At 41.7% G+C, this 22,208-nt stretch overlaps 1 protein-coding gene across 1 annotated transcript in view; it reads right to left on the bottom strand.

Moving 5' to 3' along the window:
- Positions 1-16,945, bottom strand: part of LOC138588695 (inactive phospholipase D5-like) — a 59,051-nt gene extending 42,106 nt beyond the window's left edge. The window contains exon 1 of the mRNA XM_069658930.1: positions 16,859-16,945. Within this exon, the coding sequence (XP_069515031.1) occupies positions 16,859-16,945 (87 nt within the window). The remainder of the gene's footprint in view (positions 1-16,858) is intronic.
- Between the last annotated feature and the right edge of the window lie 5,263 nt (positions 16,946-22,208).

Below are 22,208 nucleotides of genomic sequence, written 5' to 3'. Positions count from 1 at the left end.
AAGAAGGACAGAAAGTCATGTTAGGTATGTAACTTACATGATCTGAATTACATCAGTTACAATAGCTCAACTGCGGTCACAAACCCAGTCGCCTCTTGCCTCTTTATACTACGTCACCTGACTTTCTCCTATGCTTTGCTCCTTTTATAACTCATACAAACACTTTTGTCGTTGCTTTCGCAGAGTAAGGAAACACTTAATCATATCTTAGCTCCGGATGACAACTGTTAATGGCTCATTAATGGGCTGATCACACCCGGTTCAGCTGTCTTCTCCTGCTGTGACAAGTCAAAATCGCTGCAGTGAAAATCATCTATTAATTATTATAGTTGGCAGTGATCAGCTGCCATCTGCAGTTTGTGATTTGATAGCTTGTAATGGTTAATGTAAGCTCCATACTGTATTGTTGATCTTTGTAGAGTAGAAGGACTCCACAATCATGTAGGCAACAGCTGAAATATTTAGTTTCTGATGTTAGAGTTGCAAAGCGAAGCAGCGAGTGAATCGAGTGTCTACAGATGTAGATCAGAGAACGATTTGGTCCGAGGATTTTCTGTTATTCCTTTGCAGAGCTCTTCAGTAGCTCGCCTCTGGCTGCAGAACAAATAGAACACGCTGTTCTGCATCAAGATGCCAACGTGTTGCATTGACAGAATATCAAACTTTAAACAGCTCTCAGATTGACAACCAAGACAGCACGCGGGATAACTGCTCTGCATGCACCGGCATAGTACCCTTTCTTATGGGACTTTATGTGACAGTGTGAGGCTGACACTCGGCACACAGGTAGCGGTGTGAGCGCTGTGCTTAAATGACAGGAGCAGGAAGACTGTGTGAGAAAAAAAATCTATATAGTCAGAGACATACCAGGGAGCTGAAGAAGAACATTATGTTCCTCTCTGTATGTAATAAAGATGTGCATTACTCTAAGTGTACATTAGGGACAACATTGGATTTAAAAAATGATAAAAGTTAGCACCCAGAGGGAACATATACTGCTGCAAAATCTGCACATGTTTACACTGTATATCCCCACCACTGCACTATTGTCTTATTGTCTTTCAGCGTTATTGTTGTTGCTGCTGCAAATAGTAGTGTATTGTCTGTTACCTGTGTCGAGCTTGTACTCCTGTTTTAAGCATCTATTCATCTTTATAGTGCAGTCTGTCAGCTGTGTCTACCACTTGTTGTTTCTCATTGATAATGGTGACCGATAAAGCCACAGGGGGAAGAATAATACATCAGAAAAACATGAGTGAAAGAGCGTTAACCCTGAACTTTAGCTAATCTAAACTCACACTGTCAATATAAAAACAGCAGAATGACAGATATGACACACAGTAAGTGCACTGACTCTGGATCTGTCCCACTGGTATTGAGTCTCACGCAGGAGACAGTAGTTTGGTTGCCATGGACACTATTTCAGGTGTTTTGGGCGCTGTATTGTTTGCACCGTGGTCTGATGACTCCTGGGTCTGTGTGTTTGCATGCTTGTATGTGTGCATGTGCACTGATGCAGGAGCGCGCGCCTGTGTATTGATGCTGGCTGTGAGCAGAATAGCCAAAGACTCTCTTTACTCTCTGCCGCCCCACCTTTTCTAGCCTGCCTTATTTGATCTCTCTCCAGTCCCATCACTACACCTCCCCTCATCTCCCCCCCACAGATACACCGTCCGAGTGTGGCAGGTCAGATGTGGCCGTGGTGAAAGACGGATGGCACCAGGAGAGAGAGAGAGAGACAGAGAGAACAATAAGAGAGAAAGAAAGAGTCATGTTAAAGGGAACACCTTTACCTTCCCTGTAAAGATGATTTATAGTTGTTCTAGATCATGTTCTGGCACACACTGGATCGGCTTAAACGTGATTACTGTTCTGCCCTGTACTGTGCACTTATCCCTGATTCAGCCAATGAGAGCTGGCCGGTTTAGGATGACGTAAAAAAGGACGAGCTGAGCCTGGTTGTCCTCCTCCAGCATTCTTTGATTTGATTTGTGTTATAATGAAGTCAGAGCTTCAGAGTTTACTTAAAGGGATATTCGCCGGATGCTTTTTCAACCATTTACTCAAAGTGACACAAATTCATGGGTACTTTTTGTACCCTTATGGATGTAGCTTGTAAGACAAACTTTTTAACGATTTTTTAATTGTCCTTTTACCTTTATTCCACAGGACAGTGGTAAGTGGTAAATGCACTGTACTTATATAGCTCTTTTCAAGTCTTCCAACCGCTCAAAGCTGCTACACTACATCACACACACATTCACACACTGATGGCCAATCATCAGATCTATGCCCGTTCATACCCGACGGCTATGCCACCATTGCAATTCGGGGTTCAGTGTCTTGTCCAAGGACACTTCGACATGCAGCAGTCAGAGATCGAACCCCCAACCGTCCGACCAACTGAGCCACAGCCGCCCCGTGAAGAGTGACAGAAAACATGAAGAGGAGAGAGTGGGGCTGACTGATCAGTTGAACCAGAGCTTTGCCTCTGTATATGCAGCACCTGCTCTTTATAGTGGACTTTTAAAAGTTTGGCAAGACGTTTTTAGTTTAAAAATAAACTATCTTTTATTGTCTTTGTTGGACAAGTCATAAAATCCTGTCTCTAAGCTGCCAAACACATAATTTGGCATTCCTCTGTAGCAATATCTTGTTGATTATCACCTGACATAAAGCCCAAAATTGCAACCCTGTCTATACTTGGATTTATTGTAGCTGTCAGCTCTTATCACTTATCATAACGTGATTACTGGACGTGTTCAAATCTCCTTCTCCCCATGCCACAGCAGAAAACAACAGGGGAAAAAAGATCATAAAGTCTTGCTGGCTCTGCAGAGCATCAGAGATGCACTTCACAGGTTTCAAGAGCATTAGAGGAGCTGCACTAAGAGAGCGTCACAATGAGCTACAAGGTCTGTCACATGCAATGTTACCCTGTGGTCATGGTCATCAAACTATAAATCCCTGAATTAAATACTCGGTGCCTTCTTCTCGATTTACCGCACTGTGCATGCATGGACGCACACACATGAAGATTGTTAGAGCTACAAGTGTAACAGAAGAAAGAGAATGAGAACTGATTCTTAGAAACAAGACACAATGTGCAAGAACACCGCCGGCACAACTGTCCTCAAACCTGACACTACACACACACACACACACACACACACACACACACACCAGTACGCACAGACAGACAGATAGATAGATAGATAGATAGATAGATAGATAATAATTGAAACTAATTATTGAACATGCTTTGGCTGAGAGCCCAGTTACACGCACACACACACACACACACACACACACACACACACACACACACATATAAAAACAAATCAAATTTAAAGTAAGGAGAGCTCACCTTCATGATGCATACTTCTGTCGCTTGTCCACTCTGAAACACGTGTTTTTTTCTGTGTGTGTGTGTGTGTGTGTGTTTCTCCTCCAGTCACAGGGGAGAGGAGTCGCTCCCTCTCCTCAGCACAAACCTAAGTGTTGCTGTTAGTAGATGCACGTGCATGTGTGTGAGAGATGAGTGTGAATGAAAACTCTACGAGAACAGGACACACCTAAATCCTAACATGACGCCTCCTGCCTCCATCTCTCTCTGTCACGCCTCTCCACCTTCTTTCTTGTCTGTGTTTCCTGTCCTCCCTTCTCCTCTCCGTCTCACTTTCCTCCTCTCCTCTCGTCTCACCGTATCGTGTGTTCGTCCACCTCCTTCCAACTCTCCCTCCCTCTCCCTCTCCCTCTCCCTCCCTCCTCCCTGTAATAGAAAGCTCACATTTCTCTGTTCTCCCATATAGACACAGAAAGAGGGAGGGAAGAGAGGATAAATAGATGGTCCAGCTTTCCTTCTTTTTTCACTGTCCGTTTGTTCGCCTGTTCTGCTCGTCTCCTCTCACCCTGCTGTGTGTACTTGATAAAAACACATTATAAATGCAGAGTCTTTTTTGTGCAGATGTTAATTAAGAAAAACACATACAGAAAAATGTCCTATTGATGCAGAAGCACAGCAAATGCTGTTATAAATGATTATATCAGACTACATCCTTAATCTCTGTTTTGTTTATTTTCACTTGATCTTACTTGATGAATTCATCATGTGTGCAGTAAAGGTACACACACGCACACATTGCAACTGAGAGCTGCAAAGAAATCAATGCAATATAAGACTGGATCTCAGTATACAACAAGTACAGATGTTATGTTGTGTAAATCTTGGACCTTAATATCACATCTCTGAGTGTGCACTTGAAGCAGCACAGTGAAATGCACTGCAGCTCCTGTTGGCATGCAGAGTACGATAGTAGTCAATCTTTTAAAGTCAGCGTGCCCTGCAGCTGTGTGCTGACACAGAGCGGCCAACAGAGGGTGCTGTTACACTACAGATTAGGGCGCATGTTAAGACGCACAGGAGGTGTGAAGAGAAGACACGGCAAGAAAATTAAAAAAAACGTCAGCGGCTTGGATTGAGGGTCTCTATATAAAGATAGTCCTTCTTATGCTACTTCATTTCTTGTCAGGCAGTTGTCAGCCAACATGATCTTTAACTGACAATAAAAGTACTAATATCAACCTGCAAAATACTGTACGATAGGGCTGCACGATTATATTGAGATCAAATCAAATCAAATCAAATAAATTGTACTTTCACATTTAAATTAATAGAGCAATGCTTTCAGTTCCAGTCTATGCTACATTCAGCCTCATGTACAGATTTTGCATCAAACTAAGGCTTAGAACAAGGTTCTTTACCTGAATGTGCTGCATCTTTGATCATATCAGTGTGTCTCTGGGTGGATAGGGTGTTGAGCTGTACAGCGTCGCTGTTATGGATGTCTGACTTGACGCTGACGTTATTCCTCTTGGCCTTTATACACTCATCATACAGCACTAGTGGTGTTTTTTTCACATTATTTTGTGTTGCTTAACATCACTTGCCCTAAACCCGAAATAGAGTTTAGTTTTGTTCCATTTGACTTTTGTTTCTCCCGACCGTCTCTGTTGTTTACTCTCACTCTAAACTGCCATGCAAGGTAGGTGCTCACGATATGACACGCCAGCTCGCCACGTCAATATCGCTGTCAATCATGTTCAGAGGGAAGCCAAGTTATCGGGATTAGTATTCGATTCATTGTGCAGCCCTGCTCTACGACTAGTAAAAGTCTTGCACTGAAATGGTTCTAAAGTAATAGCATGACAAGAGCTTAATGTATTTAAACTATTAAAAGTGAAACTATTATATAACTATTTGTTATGTTTGGTGTAGTTGTACTTTACTGCAGTACTTCCACCACGGTTGTGCTCCAGTGGAAATACATCATTGAAACTCATAAGTCTCTTGCTATAGTCCAACATTCAGAAGCTAGATATAATATGAAGAGACAAGCACAGAGCAGAGCGGAGAATACAACAGAAGCTTCGGACTCTTTTTATTTTAAAGCCCTTATGAATCAAATGTTTTTATAGCGTACCAGCCGCTAGCTTTGTACGACTTTACTGCTTTGGCCATAAAAGCCATAAACAAACATCGCTTACTGCAGCCAAGTTATATTAATCACTCGCTGGACAACAAGGATGACAGTTTGCTTAAATTTAAGGTTGTTGTATTTGTCCATTAGTGAGGCTGCTCATCTGTATTATAGGATATTATTGTTGTTTATTCCAAGACAGGAGCAGTGTTGCTGAAACATCCACTCAGAACAACCTTATCAATCTTTAACGGCGCAGGAATGCAAAGTGGTTCAATCATAAGCACAAATATAAGAGGCTCTCCATCCTTAGACATGCTTGTGTAATTTGAGATGTATTGTATATTGCATGTCACATTTACAAGAGCTATCTCTGCCCTCCATCTGTACAAGTTGGAGAGTTTGCTTTAATTAATTACACAGCAGAACAGTAAGTTTAGAGCTGACTTGGCACTGCTTAAAACAAAGGGAAACTTTGCTTGGCCCTGAAATATAGTGAGAGTTAGTGTGTGTGTGTGTGTGTGTGTGTGTGTGTGTGTGTGTGTGTGTGTGTGTGTGAGAGAGAGAGAAAGAGAGAGAGAGAGAGAGAGGCTTGGGTCATCTCACAGCCAGCCTTCAGGCATCATCTCCAGCTTCCTGTGCCATGTCCTCAGGCAGGAGGCGGGAAGCCGTCAGATTCTGGGCTTCATTAAGGGGCAAGCTGCTGCCTCCCTCTGGTCAGTGTCAGTTAGCACTGTTTGAAGCTCAGCTGCATGCTGCTATGTACCTTTTAACTACCCTCTGTTTGGATGTTTTTCTGCAATGTTCATCAAATATTAAATGTCAGAGAAATACATTTATACTACAGTTATTACCTATGTCTAGATTCATTAAACATGTACCCCAGCTTGACACATGGCCAAAAACCATAGACCAAAAACTGTTGCATAAAAGCCATATAACAACACAGGGAGGTCTGTTATACTGAATATCAGTACGCTTTGATTATCTGCATTACAGGTCCTTATATTCAGTATATCAGCACTCCCTCTTGTGTGATATTGCCTAAGTAGGTTTTAGGTTAGAATTACAACCAACCAAGTCAGAGCCACAGTGACCATACAATCTCTTCCTGTCACTATAACTAGATCTGTTCTGTACTGTTGCACAGACACAAGACACTCACGCCAGGCCTGAGTCACTGATAGGCCATCTTTTTTTAAACCCCTGCACCATGTCTGTGACCATCCTACCATATACCTTTGAATGGTTAAAGAACAATAGCCATTTCATATTATTAAATCAAGTTTACTATAAAGACCAGAAGGGACACCTCTACCACACATATGTTAAATTTCTGGGGTTTATTTTGCCCTGAGGTCTGACGTTCCCAGCAAGAAGGCAAAGGGTGATCAAGTGGCTATTGGTAGCCAAAACTTAAGACCATATATACAAGCTAAAGTGGGAAATGTATCTAAACTCATATTAGTTTAGTTAAAAATCTGCTTACATCCCAACACTCATCAACAGATCAAAGCAATGAAAAAAGAGGAACTACAAAGAGTGATAAAAAAAACTGCCAGGGAGAGGTTGATTGTTTAAATATTCATATCATAATATTCATGTGCATCTGGTTTTCACAAGTGATGTGGACATGAACAAATCAGTCTGTGTGTTTTTGGGTCTTTGTGTGTGTGTTTGCCAGTTACACAGTTTCAGTGGGATTTACTGTCACAAAGCGACAGCCTGGAAAAGAGTTCTTTGCGCACCAGCTGGTGATTTGTTACGGGAATACACTTGTGAATTTAAAATCATTTTACTGCAGAGTCTCAGACATGATACAGACTCTAATTGGAGTGAGGGAACAGATGCTCGAGTTGCAGAGCTTACACAAACTGTTTTTGTACATGAAAAACTTCAAGATGTTAAGAATCCTTCAAAACAATTGCTTTTTTATATCATAAAATGCTAAATGGGCTGCATTTATTAGAGCTTTATGAAAGTGCGTGATGGTTTTCCTGGCATTCACCACACACACACGGCTCAGTGGTAGAATCGGTCGTCTCTCAATCAGCAGGTTGGGGGTTCGATCCCTGACAGCTAAGTGACATGTCAAAGTGTCCTTGGGCAAGACACTGAACCCCAAATTCCTCCCGGTGGCATAGCCATCTGATTGGAGATTGGCCCTTAGGCCTTCGCCATCAGTGTGTCAATGTGTGTGTGAATGGGTGAATGTGACATGTAGTGTAAAAGCAGCTTTGAGTGGTTGGAAGACTAGAAAAGTGCTCTATAAGTACAGTCCATTTACCATTTTACCATTTACACACTCTTACCAACGTCTGCAGAGCTACCAGTTAAGGCTCTGACCAAACCATTGGGAAAATAATTAACACAACCATAAGAGAGGTGTTGATCTCTCATCTAACTCTCAAGAAAGCGAAAAGGCATGCTACCAAATTGTTTGCCTGTTGCTTTAAGTCTCTAACACATAAATCTGTAGAAGGTTTGTTATGATGAACACAGAAACTACCTCATAACCAAGACGGCTGATCTCCATAGCACCGAGGGTTTCTGTCTTTCAACCGACTAGTTCAAAGCATCACCGAGCTCCTGCTTGTACATTTATTATCTCTTTCTTTGAATGAAAACATCAGATAGATTGTAAAAAGATAAATTAGACTCCCTGCTGACAGGAAGTAATGTTGCATCAGTAGAACTCCTTGACCTGCCTGCTTAAAAGCAGCGAGTCCCTTCCCATGAATCATCGCACTTTTAGCGCACACTTTGAAAGCACTGACACACAACAACCACACAGATATTAAAGCAGAGACTCTAATAAAGGCAGGCTGATAAACGATCCCTCCATGCACATGAAAAGATATTACACTCTGTAGCTCTGATACATCCGCTTTAATGAAAATATCCGAACACTGAGAGCTTACTAAGCTTCCAATATTAAAACTATTAGGAGTGAATTATTCGCCTGTGAGATTCAATACAAAACATTTCCACAAATCAAGATGCTAGTGCGCTGGAGGGAATATTAAATTGGATTATGAAATGCCAACATGAAAGATTCTTATTCCCTATTAAACCTCTGAGCTGAGCTCAAAGCTGCAAGAGCCTGATGGCTCCTGTCTGAGAGGTGTAGCGATTACATCACGCAGATATTTACCCCAGCAGGTTTAAATCCCTCTGACATTTTGATGACATATGGATTTCACAAGTCAGCGAGCACCCCACAATCACACTTTTCCAACTAAAATAACTTTCCCCACACGCTGCGCCTGGCTCTAATGACGTTCTGCTAATTGCCTAATTAGTCTGAAAAGGCCTGGGCGCAGCTTCCAGTGGATTTATAATATTAATCTGCTTCGCCATGTGGTTAAATGTGTGAAAGAGAGAGAGAGGGAGGGATAACATGTTTGGAGTCTGAATGCCATACAGCCAGAGAAGGAGGGGGGGGGGGGGAGCCAATTAAAGTAAATGAGGTTTAAAGTTCACATATGAGAAGCTGACAGCCAGCATACATCAGACTCTTGGATCCTAGGGAGACGTTCAATTAGTTAGTGTCAATCTGACAGTGTTTATTAACATGGGACTGTATGTATAACACACTCATACACATGTTTCATATTAGACAACAGCTCCCTCTACTGTTCTAAAGGCCTAAATGGTATACATGTAATCACAACAATACTGTGTGAACCGTTCTATTCTAAAAAGCAAACGTGTGTGTCTGTATGTGTTTCTCTCCTGCAGCGGCTCCACTCACCTGCCTTCTATCATCCCATCACCTCCTCAGCCAACACACCTGTCTTCAATTAGCTAATCACCCTCTCCATACACTGACTGTAAGCCACCGCGGGAGCCGTTCTCCAGCTCACTTTGCTATTTTTATCTTCTCATGTCAGCTTTCTTAAGAAGCCGAGAATTGCTGTGCCTGCAATTATTGGTCTAATGCTGTAATCTGAAGATTCTACTAAAAATGTCAGGTGAGCCTTTAAGATCCCTGTCATGACAGTCTGAAATCTCGCGCGAGACCGTAGTTGTTACAGGAAGACGGAGAGAGGAGTAAGAGGGGAGAGAGGATGTTCAGCCATGACAATTGTGCCCGCGAGATTTCAGCGCGTGACTTCTCCGTCATATGACATGGAAGCTATTGAAAATATTTAATTTCTCCATTAAAATATTAATATTAAATATTAGCAGGCATAAAATCCAATGTAATGAGGTGTCTCTCATTTTTCCAAGTGAGCATTTACATGTGACATTGATTTGAGGACAATCATGTTCACACTTGAACGTCTCAGTAATGTCTCTAATTTCTCTGAATCTTTACTTTATTTTTGTTGTATTTTTTATCATGTTTTGTTAACTACTGATTCTGGTATTTCTGTGGGGAGAAGAGCTTCTTTCATTTAAACGGAGCAAATCTGGAGGATACCAGCCTACTCCAGCTGAGATAAAGAGGTGTTTACGTGGTTGCCGTCCTGGTGCAAAGGTGAAGGCTTGGAACTGGAGATGTAGGCCCTTTCTGCCATCAGTCATCATGAGAAATGTCAACTCTCTGCCCGGCGGAGGTGATGAGCTGGAGATGTTGGCGAGGACTCGGAAAGTATACCGTGAGTGCAGTTTTCTGTTTTTTGTTGAAACCTGGTTGATCAAAACATCTCAGACTCCAGCGTGGCTCTACCTGGCTTCACTCTCATACGGTCAGACAGAGATGCTAAAGCTAGTGGCAAGAGAGAAGGAGGGGGTCTGTTATATTTGTGAACCAGAGATCGTCAGGGAGAAGATGTGTTGTCCAGATATTGAATTATTGGCAGTTGGTATGCGACCATACTTTGTACGAAGAGAATTCAGTCATATCACAACAATACTGGAGTACATCCCACCCAAGGCAACTGCTGAAGTTCCATGTAAAGTTCTCCATGAAATAGTTGCCAGGATACAGACTAAACATCCTGAGCCACTTTTGATAACATCAGGAGACTTCAATCATGTGAAGAAGGTTGAGGCCATTCTAAACAACACGGATCGTCCACTTCATAACACCTTGATGGATCAAAAAAACAATGGTGGTGGACGGCTCCTCTCTCTTCGCTGCAGGACGGAGAGATATAGAAGATCTTTTGTGCCCACAGCCATCAGACTTTCTAATTCTTCATTAAATGGTACATAAGTTGCCAGACGAGTGAATTTCCCTTTGGGAATCAATAAAGTTATTGTTAATAATATTCTGACAGTACAGGGATCTGTTTAATGACATTCAGCAGCACTCTCAAGGGAACAATTGCCCCAAGAGTAAGTTTATTACTGAGATAATTTCCTGTATTTTGATGATCTTACTTATACTTTTAAAGGATTCTTAAAGAAGTGTTTTTTCATTTTGACATTGGTACTGTTTCTTTAAAAGATCATTCATTGATCATCTTAAATCATAGATGTCAAGTCATAGCAGCAGAGGGTGGTAATTAGACGGCCGAGAGTTTAAAAAAAGAAGTATGAATGGTCAGAGTGTTGATCCGTGTAATTAAATTGGTTAAGCTGTTACTACTGTACAGATGGACACTGAGTGAAATATCAATTTAATGTGTCCTCATCAGTCACAGCATCACACATTTTAGCAGCAAACAGAGCAGAGAGAGGAAACTTTAATTAAAAGCGGAGGCCTGGACAACGAGCTAAGTCGCTGCTGAAGTGAAGTGAAGCTGAAGCCGAGCCAAGCTGTCAAACAGGGAGCCAAACACCCTGAGCATCAATCTTAGTGGTACCCGTATCCAACGCAAAGAGGAGAGGGAGATTGATGATGGTGCGCTAAGAGCCAAATGCACATACATATACATATGTTTAGATTTCTCTGTCACTATTCATTCTGATTGCATTTCCTGCAGCAACATACCCCTCACAGAAACAAGACTTCAGAGATGTGTCAGAGTGCAAACTATGATACAGGAGCATCTGATTAAGAGATCAAAGCCATCTAACAGCGTTATGGAGAAGATGTTTTATGTCTGAGAGGAAATGTTGAGAGGAGCAAGAGCTCCAGGTGAGTGTTTCCTCCTGCTGATAACACTCTCCAATTAAAAATGAAAGGACTACAAAAGTCATAAAACATGTCTGTCTTTAGCTGAAAAGGTCTTTAGAGAAACGGTTCAGCAGATAATGGGGCTGAGCGGCGGACGTTTGTTCTGCTTGAAGGAAACACTCACAAAGAAAGTCAGAAATAATGAGGCTCTGCTTTCTTCATGGAGTAACCACCGTTTATCAAAGGGATTTGTGGGGATTAAATTTGATGATAGGAAATCTTCTGAGGATCATCGAGGGAAGAGACGTGTTTATGTCTCCCTTGAGAAAACCATCAGTGTTGTTTTTTAAACTGTCAATATCTATAAATCTGCCTTTTGATAGTGTTTTAGATCGTCTGTTTTTCAAAATGTATATTTAAATGAGCATTACAAATCCCAATCACGTACACTGGGGTTTGTCAGCGTGGTAAATCCATCCATCTATCGTCTGTATCACTTATCCTGTTCAGGGCAAGCCGTGTTGAAAAATTAATGCTGGTTGTCTGCTACAGACACACAGTCACTGAACTTAACTTTGCCTGTTTGTGTTGTTGGAGCCTTTTGGGGATTTTTTTCATTCAAAATTTGGACAAATAATCTTTCTTGTTGTGTGATTTATAGAACTGAATTTATAGAAGATCTGTTATTTTACGTTCACTGGTACGTGTCGTTCACCCGCCGTTATCTCACTGGGCGAGCGACGAGTCCGCTACTTCTTTAGTCTGATGAATAAACACCTGCAGTCAGTCACCGTCACAAAAAGAATCTCCTCTGAGGTAAACACTAAGTTAAACTAGCTAATTCACAAGCTAATGGATCGGCCACAGACACAGACTGTTTAGCTTTGATAACTTGACGTTTTTCAACCACTCGCTTTTCTGCAGCTCCACTCTCTCATTCAAATTTGGTCACTTCAGGCTCCAGTAAACCAACATAGTGGCGGCCATATTTCAGCTTCATTTACACAGTCAAGAAACCAATGGGTGACATCACGGTGGCTACATCCATTATTGATACAGTCTATGGTTCAGGGTAACGGGGGGGGGGCTGGAGCCTATGCCAGCTGTCATTGAGCGGGAGGCGGGGCACACTATGGACTGATTGCCAATCACAGGGCTGACATATAGAGACAGAGAACCTTTCACACTCAAATTCACACCTACGGCTGCACCACTATACAGCCTAAACATATAATAATTACTACTAATTCATACAGTGTCTCTTCTGCAGCAATACACGAGTCCTTTTGGTTTCGATTGAGCCAAATAAAACCTCCAAATATCCTAAACTCTCTTCTTCACTTCTCGGTCTTCAACATCAAACCCTCAGACTCCAGCAACATGAAGATATAAAAACCTCTCGGACCAGTTTGTATTGAGGAGAGAAAGCCTCAGGGGCCTATAAACTTTGACCAGTATGTCCTCAGACCTGAGTCTATACATCAGCACAGATACCATGAAATTGGAAATGCAATCAGCGTGAGGAGCCAGCTCCGCTCTGAGCTGCCAAGCCTTAAAAGTCATCTGGGAGAGTTCAGCGTCTTTGATCCAAACTAAGCATCCCCACCTGGCCGTGAGCTGCTGCATCATCCTACTTTAAGTCCACCTTAAGAGCATAATGAGAACACACTTTGGATCCAATGATGTCTCATTAGAAAATGTCGGTGCAATCTGTATTTGAAACCAAGCATGTGAAATATAAGCTATCAGTAGTGACTACAAAGCACAAAGGCCAACAGAATAATGGAGTATCCTTACAGCGACTCCCCACAGACTGCTAATGGTAATAAATGCACTTAGATGCACTTTTATAAAATCAACCTCAGCGACCACACTGCACATGAGCTGAAATAAATAAGTCAGCATCTATTCATGTAAGAGGAAAGAGATGAGTAAAATGCGGATAGCTACTAGCTAATAAATCTATTAGCATGTCCCACAGAAAGACTACAGACTGTGTCTAACATGTTTTAAGTTCACAGTAAACTTTCAAGTGGTGGTTTGAAAGTCTGGTAGGTTTGCCATCAAGTAAGAAACTTGGCGCCGTGGTAGAGCGTGCAGGAGGAGGAGGAGGAGTCTTCCGTAATGGTGACTGTTCCCGGGCTATTTCACTACAACATAAACACTTAGCGTGAACGATGTCATCACCCCGCCCTCTCAATCGCTGTATATGTTGCACACTAACACCGGCTGCGTTCACACGTTGACTTTTTACTAGGGTCCTGGCAAGGAAAAGTCTGCTTACAGTCTGGGTTTGGGTAACTGGGGATATAAGTTGAGTGAATATTACTTTTAGTAGCCTGATATTAAAGCTGTAATCTCGAAGATATTTGTTTCATCACCGATGGTGATAAACGGTTGTTGCGGGGGCACAATTCTGTCATGAGTTATTTTAGTTTAGTTATGTTTTTGATTTGTATTTCCGTGTTCAGATATTATTTCCTGTTTTACCTTGTCACTTTGTCTCTTGTTGTCATGAGTTCTTATTGTTTAGTTTGTGTTCCAGTCCTGATTTAGTCGTGTAATTCATTTGTTTCATTGTTCAGGTATTTCCCGTTGTACTTTGTCGCCTTATCTCCTGTCATCTTCCACTTCCTGCTTTGTGTGTTTCCGGCTTGTTTGATTATGTGCCTTGCCCTTATTGTTTTCACCTGCCATTGATTGTCTCACCTGTGCCTGATTAGCCTCACCTCCCAAGTTTATTTAGTCTCTGTGCTCCCCTGTCTCATCGTCAGTACATCTGTGTGTCTTCTGTCCTTGCTCTTTGTGGATATTTTACTTTGGATTTCTTGTGTTTTTGCCAAGTGTTGGAACATACCTAATTTTGTTGGATTTCTTACATGGACTCTTGGAAGTAAGCTTTTGTTTTGCACTGTATTTTTTTATGTTTAATGAATAGCTCCATTGTCTGCACCTGGGTCCTCTCCCTTTTTGTGCTTTCATGAACTGTGACAACTTCCTAGATATCCAGACAGTGTTGCATGTGTGACGTCCACGGTTGGCTCTGGTTGAAACTCTTGATTTTCCTCGCTGACGATCGTTTTCCTTTTTAGACTGTTAGACTCGAATTTGTATCTTTTACTTTGTATTTTCACTTATTTTTGAAGTTCTATCTGTAGTCATCAATCTTTTCTTTGTTTGTTCAGCCATAGTAGATTACTGTTTACTCGCAACACTTGAAGAGACAGCGGCTAAGCTCCGCCTACCCTCTCTGACAAACCAACCACTGCTGGGTGATGGAAAATGCCTCACTAACTGGCCCCGCTTTTGATTGTTACTTTAAAGTAGGTGGTAGTTTCATCCACCTGAATGGTAGGATCCAAGGTATCCCAGCAGAACATTGCCCAAAGCATCACACTGCCTCCACCAGCTTGCCTTCTTCCCATAGTGCATCCTGGTACCATGTCTTCCCCAGGTGAGCGACGCACACGCAGCCGGCCGTCCACATGATGTAAAAGGAAACGTGATTCATCAGACCAGGCTGCCACGTGCCCATTGTAGACACTTCAGCATAGCAGCATACCCAATTGCGTATAGAGTCGTACACATATAAATAGTAATAAAAGTCACAGGGGCCCAGCCCTGTAAAGTGCCATGATATTGATAGTTATTGCACATGCAGCAGTTTAGCTCTTCAGATCAAGGATCTATGCGTTCAGCAGACTAAACACAGCTCAGGGGGAAAAGCTGCACCTCATATTGTTGGTCTGTGTGAGGATGTGTTCACTCGGAGTTTGACAAATCTGATGCTGAACTTGTGATTTGAATCACATTGCTTTAGACAGCGGCACTCAGTTTGCCTGAAGCACTCTGTATCCAACGTCTTATCTCGTTCTGCTCCTTCGTATTCCCCATCGATCAGCGCTGTCACAGGATAACTCTTGCTCTTTTGTTAAAGGTAAGTCTGAGCTGAATCTGGTGAAGAAAATCCTATTACGTATTAATGAGCTTTCCAGGGTAGGAAGATACATTTAATCAAAGTGATTTTACCAACACGTTATTGGCATTAGACTAATCGTGCTTTGACGAACTAAGACACAGCTCCCATGGCAACATTCCTGCAAAGATTTATTGTTGTAACCAAATTGCAGAGACGCCTTAGTGTTTGCTTTTGGGCTTAATAATGTATGCTAATTATTGCGTTTGTCTGTCTGGAGGTCAATTTGCTGTGTAGTTCAACTGCAAAATCCCCTGTCTGTTAAGCCACTGCTGCAGGAAAAAGAGCTTGTCTGTGTGCGTCGTCAAAACACACTTACAGTACGTGTGTGTTAAACTGGCTGTGTGCACCATACTGTATGTGTGTGTGTGACAGTAGACAGTAGCTGATTCATCATCCTAGTTGGTTATGCAGACCGGCTTTGAAAGCAGCTCTCTGGACGTGGCACTGTTCCTCTCCGGCATCAAATATTCAACACACACACATTTTCTAGTCCTTTCCCCGACGCTAAACCTCTACACCTAGAGGCTCTCTGTAGAATGCTGATACTGTTTACCTGCAAGCGGCGAGTCTCATAAGCACCCCATAACTGTTTTGTGATAGAAAACAAAAGTGCTGAATAACACTGAAAAGAGAGACTAACACAGTCTGTCTGATTCGAACAACTGAGCCGTGTTTGGTCTATAAAATGTCAGAACATGAGCTGGAAAATGTCTGAAACGAGAGCTGCTGATTTATCCAATTATGAGTATTATCCAGTGTTTCCTGTGTAACTAGAGGTGTGCTTTCAGGGTGATGTTAGCACTGATTTCGAGCACTTGCATACTGCATGTTGACTACTTCTTATTCCCTCAGCAACCCAGCTTTAAGTGTGATATTCAAATATTGTAGCCACCAGAACCAGTGTCAAATTATAGTGCCTTAACCCAAGTTATTTGTTCTTTATTCTCATCAGTGTTTTTATTGACAAAATTGCATAAATGCAGCATTTGTGATGTGACCCTGTTTTACAGCAACGTAACCCTGACAGTTTTATTATCCCTTAAGTGTAGGCTTATTTAAGAAGCCATTAATTGTTGGTATGGATCTGGATCCTCCTCCCAACTAGTAGTCGACCTGATTCACAAGCAGTAATATTTCTAAATGTATCCACATATATATTGTGGTTGCAAATACGTATTAAATGATCCTAGAAGAATGGACTAATGGCTCGTGCAGAGAGAGAACCCTGTAGTTCCTATATCTCTACCCTGTAATACAAGGATTTATTTTGTCACAAACAAATGAGTATTTATTGAATATATAAATTTGCACTGAATGACTCAAGACACATCATTTAAGCCTTCTGCTTTAAAAGCTTCTCAGACCCCATCTCCACAATTCAGGACTTACATGTTCCAGTTTGTCCCTCCTGCGAAGCCAAACGCTGGCCGAGTAGTCCTGCTGCCGCACTGCTGTTATCAGTGAACTTGCTGGCATTGTGGTGGCTGAAATGCTGAACCCTAACCCCTGACCCCTCAGGTCCAGGCCACCTGTTGGCCCGCGGCTTCCCATACTGAAGGATGTTGCGATGGATTCTTAGTCTTGGTGAAAAATCAATTAACTTGTTGATTTCCCGGGAACACTTGAAGAAGTCTCTTCCCTTGCGGGATGTATTGTAGCTCGGCTGCACTTTTTACTTTCATTGTACATAGTGGAGAAATGACTACACTATATAACTGGCGAGCATACTTCTGCTGCAAGCTGCTCCAGCAGGTTGTTCTCTGACAGGATGTCGCAAATGTCACGAAGATTCCAATACAAGCCGTATCTTAAACTCTTCCCAAAAAAGTGACCTTAACTCACGTGATGTAGGTTTCAAAGCTTTGCATTCCTCAAAGGCATCACCAAATAACTTTCATTCTCATCATACCCTGTGTTAAGGAGCGTCTCTTTCTTCACCACTGCTGCCACATATCCACAGGCTTTAGGAAATCCTCATTAAATGCACCTCCTTAAAGCAGCACTTCACCTTCTCCAAATATCCTCAAGATTTGCAGCCTGGAACACACAGGTTTAGCCAGGCATCGACCTGTTAAGCTCAGCCCTCAGCAGACCAGGAACTCAGTCGACTCAGATCAGGACTCATCACCGATTCAGGCATCCCCGGCGTGTGAGAGCGTATGCGTGAGGAAAAGGAAGAGAGAGCAGAAGGGAGGGGCAGAGAAACATGGAGAAAGAGGTAGAAGGAGAGAGGGGATGGATAGAGTTGTGGTGATGCTGATGCAGCGTCATAGAGGAAGGAAAGACCCCTATGTGAAACAGACACCAGTGGCCCTGATGACAGAATTTAAGGCCACACCCATCTCCAAAACTCCATATACCCAACAACATACACTTTCTATTCTTTCAAGACATCCTTTCATCACACTCTTATCTTGACTCTACATGTTGCTGACTCTCTCCCTCCATCACCGGCTGTAGCTGCCAACATGTACAGTCATGTTTTTTCTGTCTTTCTTTAAACCACACTCCCCCCCCCTCCCTTATTCAGATGCATCTTTCTTCACTTTGACCCTGTGAAAGGGTCTCATTTCTGGCTACACACCTGCTCCTTTGATGACACACAGACAGACACACAAACACACCTTGGCTCATCACAGCAGAGTGGTGCAGTGAGGCTGCAGTACCTCTCTTCTCTTACCTTGTCTTGCCAGAGAAGCAACCGTGCTTAAAAACTTTAATTGGCTTAGAACTGGCATCAAGGCCAACCCATACATGCTGCACACACACATACGGGCGCGTGCACGCACGCAAACCATCTAAATGTTGAAATCATTAGTGGCATAAAGTCAGTGCACCTTAACTCTTAGAAATGGAAACAATCCATTTTAATTGCATGCCTTGACTCTCGGCTAATGCTGTTGAGATGCTCCCAGACAGCAGCAGAATACCAACACAAGTCTACTCTGCAAATATAATTGGTCCACCACTTATATTAATATTGTATACAGTATATAAGGTAAAATAAATGCCATGTGGGAATTTAGTTTCCAGGGTGCTGTCAAAATGAGAGTGTACTTTGGGGTGGCATATGTGTTGAGCTGAATGGCCTCAGCCTCCCACCAACACAGTTCACCAGCCAACGTTGTTGCTTTTTGCTGGTGTGCTGGAAAATCCATTCTTTGTCCTAAGAAAGGATAAAGAACCAACATTTGCTATACAGAAAGATTAGATTAGATTTCACATATACGAGTACTTACATTCAATGATGCCCTTTAGTTTTCAGTATGATCAATACCATAATAATAAGTGTAATATTCACAAAAGATTGCATCAAAATCCGTCTCCTTATTTGGAAGGAGAATATGCAGGAGCTAGGTCTCTTACTGCAGTAACGACTTAGCGCTGGTGCCAACTAGCTGGATACTAAAAGTAAGTAATTGACTGCAATTGCATATTTTGTTTAGCATGTTTGTTGTTCACTAAATGAAAGATACAGATGAGTCTTCTTCAGTAAAAGGATTGTGATGCAAGGGATCAAAGTGAGCCTGAACCACCCATAAAAATGATCCATCCCTTGAATATGTCTTACCTAAATGGTCCGGAGAAATCTCTACATGTGTGGGAGGTAAATATTGCTTCTCTTATTTGTCTGCTCAATGGGACAAATAATCCATATTTAATTCAATGTAGTACTCTTTCTCATTTTTCCAAGAGGCACATTATTTTGAGGCGCGGTATTCCATCTCAACAGGGCTGAGTCATGCACTTAAGTGAGTAAGCTCAAACTATGTCGGACGTTCTACAAAGTTGCCTCTTACTCATTCCTGCTTTTTGCCAATCACATTTCTCCCTGCCAGCGGAGCGTACTGTATCAGTGGCCATCAGTGGGGACACCAGCTGAATACTGAACGCTGAGGTTAATGAGGGAACACGGGCCAACCCAAGCCACAAAAACAAAGAGCCACACTAGAAGGCTTCCAACTTTTTATGGAGTTATGGAGTTATGGAGAAATGCGTCATATTTTCTGTCAGACTTCAAAAGGGTCTGATTGATGAAATGTTTTCACTCCACTGCAATGAATCAGAGCGATGGCTGAAATAAATCTCTCCTCAAATTGCAACTAACAGGTTTAACCAGCAATAAGCAATACAGCAGTAAATGCACTACAAAAAGACAACAGTCAAAGCATGTGCAGTGCAGCATAAAGCACCACTATTCATAGACAGGGATCACTTTATCTATAACGACACGACACAATGTAGCACAGCGTTAGCGAAACTCATCAGAGCAGAGCCAACAGCACTGTGTCAAAGCTGCAACACTCCTGAGGCAGCTCACATTATGAAACTATAATTCATTGCTTTAAACACAAGAGGCAGCAGGGGACAATTTGTTCATAAAGTCAGTTATAAAGGAAATCAATATGTTCCTATGAAGAACAGTGTGACACCTTCCTTCAAAGAGACAACTGAGCTTCAATGTGACCAGACACCAGAGATTAATTAAAAATGACTAATCTAACAGCTGAAACTATCAAAAACTAGTAACTATGACAACGGGTACAACATAAACCATAAAACAATGACAAACATGACACAATCTCCTATAAATGAAGCTGCTGGAGCTGAAATTATAGAACTTGTATCGTACCACTTCTCCAATTTTCAGTACATTTCCTGCAGAGGATAAAAATTGAATGAATTACTTCTCAAACCAACTTCCTTAAATGTTGCCAAACTTTAGGTGTATGGGCTTTCGGTTCCCATCCTGTGGAAGCAACTAAATATATGCAGAATTGGAGTTCAAGACAAATTTCCCTACGGGGACAACAAAGTATATCGTATCGCACCGTATCGCATTGTATTGTATTGAATCATATCGCATTGGATCGTATTGCATCATATCACATCGTATCACATCGTATCATATTGTATCATATCATATTGCATCGTATCACATCGTATCACATCGTATCATATTGTATCATATCATATTGCATCGCATTGTATCGTATCATATTGTATCGTATCGCATCGTATCCAATCGCATTGTATCCTATCCTAGCGGCATTCACGTAATACCATACATAACAAAAAGACAGCCCACTAGACATAATGACAATTAACATACAACAAAATAAATACATACATCAAGATTAAAAACATTAGGAATATGGAGAAATTGCATGGGTAAGGGCTGAAATAGTAAATGTAACAACATTCACAGTGCAACATGGACAACTGCAGCCTGCAAGTTGCAAAAGGCAAAATAAGGCTTCGGGCAAAAAGATGTTCTTCTGACCCACATATCATACACGCTCTAGCATATCACGCTCTACGGACTGAAGAAAACATCTTTGCCCGTCACAGATCCCTTCCAAAATGTAACAATCACAATGGTTTCAATATATCTCACAATAGATAGATAGATATAGATAGATACTTTATTGATCACAAACTGGGAAATTGTGGCGTTACAGCAGCAGGTTATCAAAGCGAATGAAAAAATGTACGACTTAAATTCAACTTTTAAATCAAAGTCACATCCCATTACAACATAACTTCTGCATTGAGATATCTCTTTGCAAACATTCCGACCAAACATAGAGCTAAGAACAATGTTGCCTCCTACATATAATAAATATATCATAACAGTCATTAAAGTTGCAAAAACAACACTTATTTAATACAAATCCTTTCTCTTACATAAAAGTAAAAATAAAAGCTATACAGAGCTATGGGAGTTAATTATTGTTCACTAAATACATAATTAATGTTTGTTTAGCTCACTGCTTATCAGACATAAACACAGATAGTTTTTGCTTCTTTCAAAATCAAGCTGAAAGTCAAAACATAAACCCACCGTCTGCCCCTCTCAGCTCATCACTGTGATGACTGCACCATAAGCATCCATGACCTTTCCTTTACAGTGACATCCAAAGATTAGTCAGCCAACCATGCCTCAGCCAGAATCAATAACCCCCCCAAAACCATCCACAGCTTTGAGGATCAGAGACACCTTACCTCCATTGCTGCCTCCAGCTCGTGAACGCCTTCTGTCCAGGAGAGAGTGTGAGCTGCGTCCTGTAAAAGCAAATGTTTTATTCCAGTTTGAACAGACTATTAAATCCTTTGGTCCATATCATTTGGTTCCTGTGATAACCCTGAATTTGGAAAGGTTAATAGACTTCCTGTCCTGCCAAGTATGAGGATTAAATACTTTCAGGCCCTCTAGAGCGGCAGAAGAAGCCATCACGCAGTGTATAAGAAGAAATTATCTATGTTCTGACAAGAATAGTCTTGAAATGAGTCTGAAGATGGGAGAATCTGTGTCAAGTCTTTCTTTCAGATGGCAATCACTCTCTTGTTCTCCGTAAAGCCTCTTATACTTACTCTCTCCATCTTTTTCAATCTCTTTTTGCCTCCTGTGACTCTCTGCGACTTCCTCTCACTTTCACAGTCTCTCTGCGAATCACACTTGTGACCTGTCACCCAGGCTGCCAATAATTGCTGGGATAAATTGACCCATTAAGTTTAACTTAAAGAGCACACAATGTTTCAAATGCCACTCTATCCCATCATTTAAAATGGGAAATGCTTGTTTTACTCCTCTTTAATCTATCTTTCTTCCTTCCTCCGGCTGGGAGTTGTAGCAGTGATGGTTATAAAACAGTGCAAACTTTAACAGCTCTGATTAATTCATATCTCATTGCTTCTGTGAAACTCCAGCCTTCTGTCTCTCTAATTATTTACTCCT

Source organism: Semicossyphus pulcher, unplaced genomic scaffold (genome assembly GCF_022749685.1).
Source record: "Semicossyphus pulcher isolate SPU_LCO1_2020_fin unplaced genomic scaffold, fSemPul1.0.p SCAF_12, whole genome shotgun sequence".
Classification (NCBI taxonomy): domain Eukaryota; kingdom Metazoa; phylum Chordata; class Actinopteri; order Labriformes; family Labridae; genus Semicossyphus; species Semicossyphus pulcher.
Note: the sequence above shows the minus strand (reverse complement) of the source record. Positions and strands in the feature narration are given on the sequence as shown.